At 50.0% G+C, this 986-nt stretch overlaps 1 protein-coding gene across 2 annotated transcripts in view; it reads left to right on the forward strand.

Moving 5' to 3' along the window:
- Positions 1-986, forward strand: part of LOC119591893 (glutamate receptor ionotropic, NMDA 2B-like) — a 182,298-nt gene that overhangs the window by 162,286 nt on the left and 19,026 nt on the right. For both annotated transcript variants that reach the window (XM_037940640.1, XM_037940642.1), the window contains exon 17: positions 773-933. In XM_037940640.1, coding sequence (XP_037796568.1) covers positions 773-933 — 161 coding nt within the window. The remainder of the gene's footprint in view (positions 1-772; positions 934-986) is intronic.

Consider the following 986-nt stretch of genomic DNA (forward strand, 5'->3'; position numbering starts at 1 on the left):
TCTTAGAAATAAATAGATGTAGGGACTTTCGTAAAGTAAATTGATAAATAATAATATTAGATAACTGACAAAGAGAATTGACAAAACTACTAGCCATTATCGAAGAAGAAAGTTCATCAGAATGGCATCCTAGTCTTGTGACTAAAACCAGGTCGGTTCTTTCCCCGAGCCTGCCTTGGCGAGGCGGGAGGGCGCGGGAAGCGGGTCCCTTCCTTCGAGGGAGAGAGGGCCGAGGGCAGAGGCACAGCAGCAGAGATGGAATTTCTTGCACGCAGAAGGGATGAAACCCTGGCGGTGGATTGTCCTTATCGGACTGACTCCCTTTTGAGCCGAACTTGAGGCAGAATATCCCTTTCTCTCTTGCTTTGCTTGTCCCTCTTGCGGTTGAAACGCCGCCTCTGATGCGACGTGCACTGGCCTCTGCAGACCCACGCAGTAATATTTCATTTAAGGACAAACAGAACTATGTTTCTCACTGTGATAATGTATCTGTAATGTCTGTTTTCATTACTTTCGAAGGAATAATTTCATTGTATGAAAGGAAACAATGTCGTAAGGAATGATGCCCTTAATTAAGCCTCGAGCAAAAAGAATTTCCTGCACATAAAGGGACTTTTAGAACTAAGCATTTGAATCTTTTTCCCTTAGCCTCCCGCAGCCGAATAGGAAAGGGTCTGCCGCAGCCTGCCGAGCAGCGGGACCGAAAGGTTAGAGAAAGGCAGCCTCAGAAAGCAGGTCGAACCATCACCCTTTCCCTCCTCTCCTCACACAGCTGCAGAACCCGACGTCGATGAAGCCGCCGTTCAAGTTCGCCACGACGCTGCATGGCAACACCGACGTGCTCATGAAGAAGTCGTTTCCGGTCATGCACGCCTACATGAGGCAGTTCAACCAGTCGAGTCCTCTGCAGGGCATCCGCGCCGTCAAGAAGGGGTGAGTTCAGGGCCAAGGGGGGGTAGGTGGAGGGGGAGCCTGGCAGGCAGAGC

This window comes from Penaeus monodon, chromosome 29 (genome assembly GCF_015228065.2).
Source record: "Penaeus monodon isolate SGIC_2016 chromosome 29, NSTDA_Pmon_1, whole genome shotgun sequence".
Taxonomy (NCBI): domain Eukaryota; kingdom Metazoa; phylum Arthropoda; class Malacostraca; order Decapoda; family Penaeidae; genus Penaeus; species Penaeus monodon.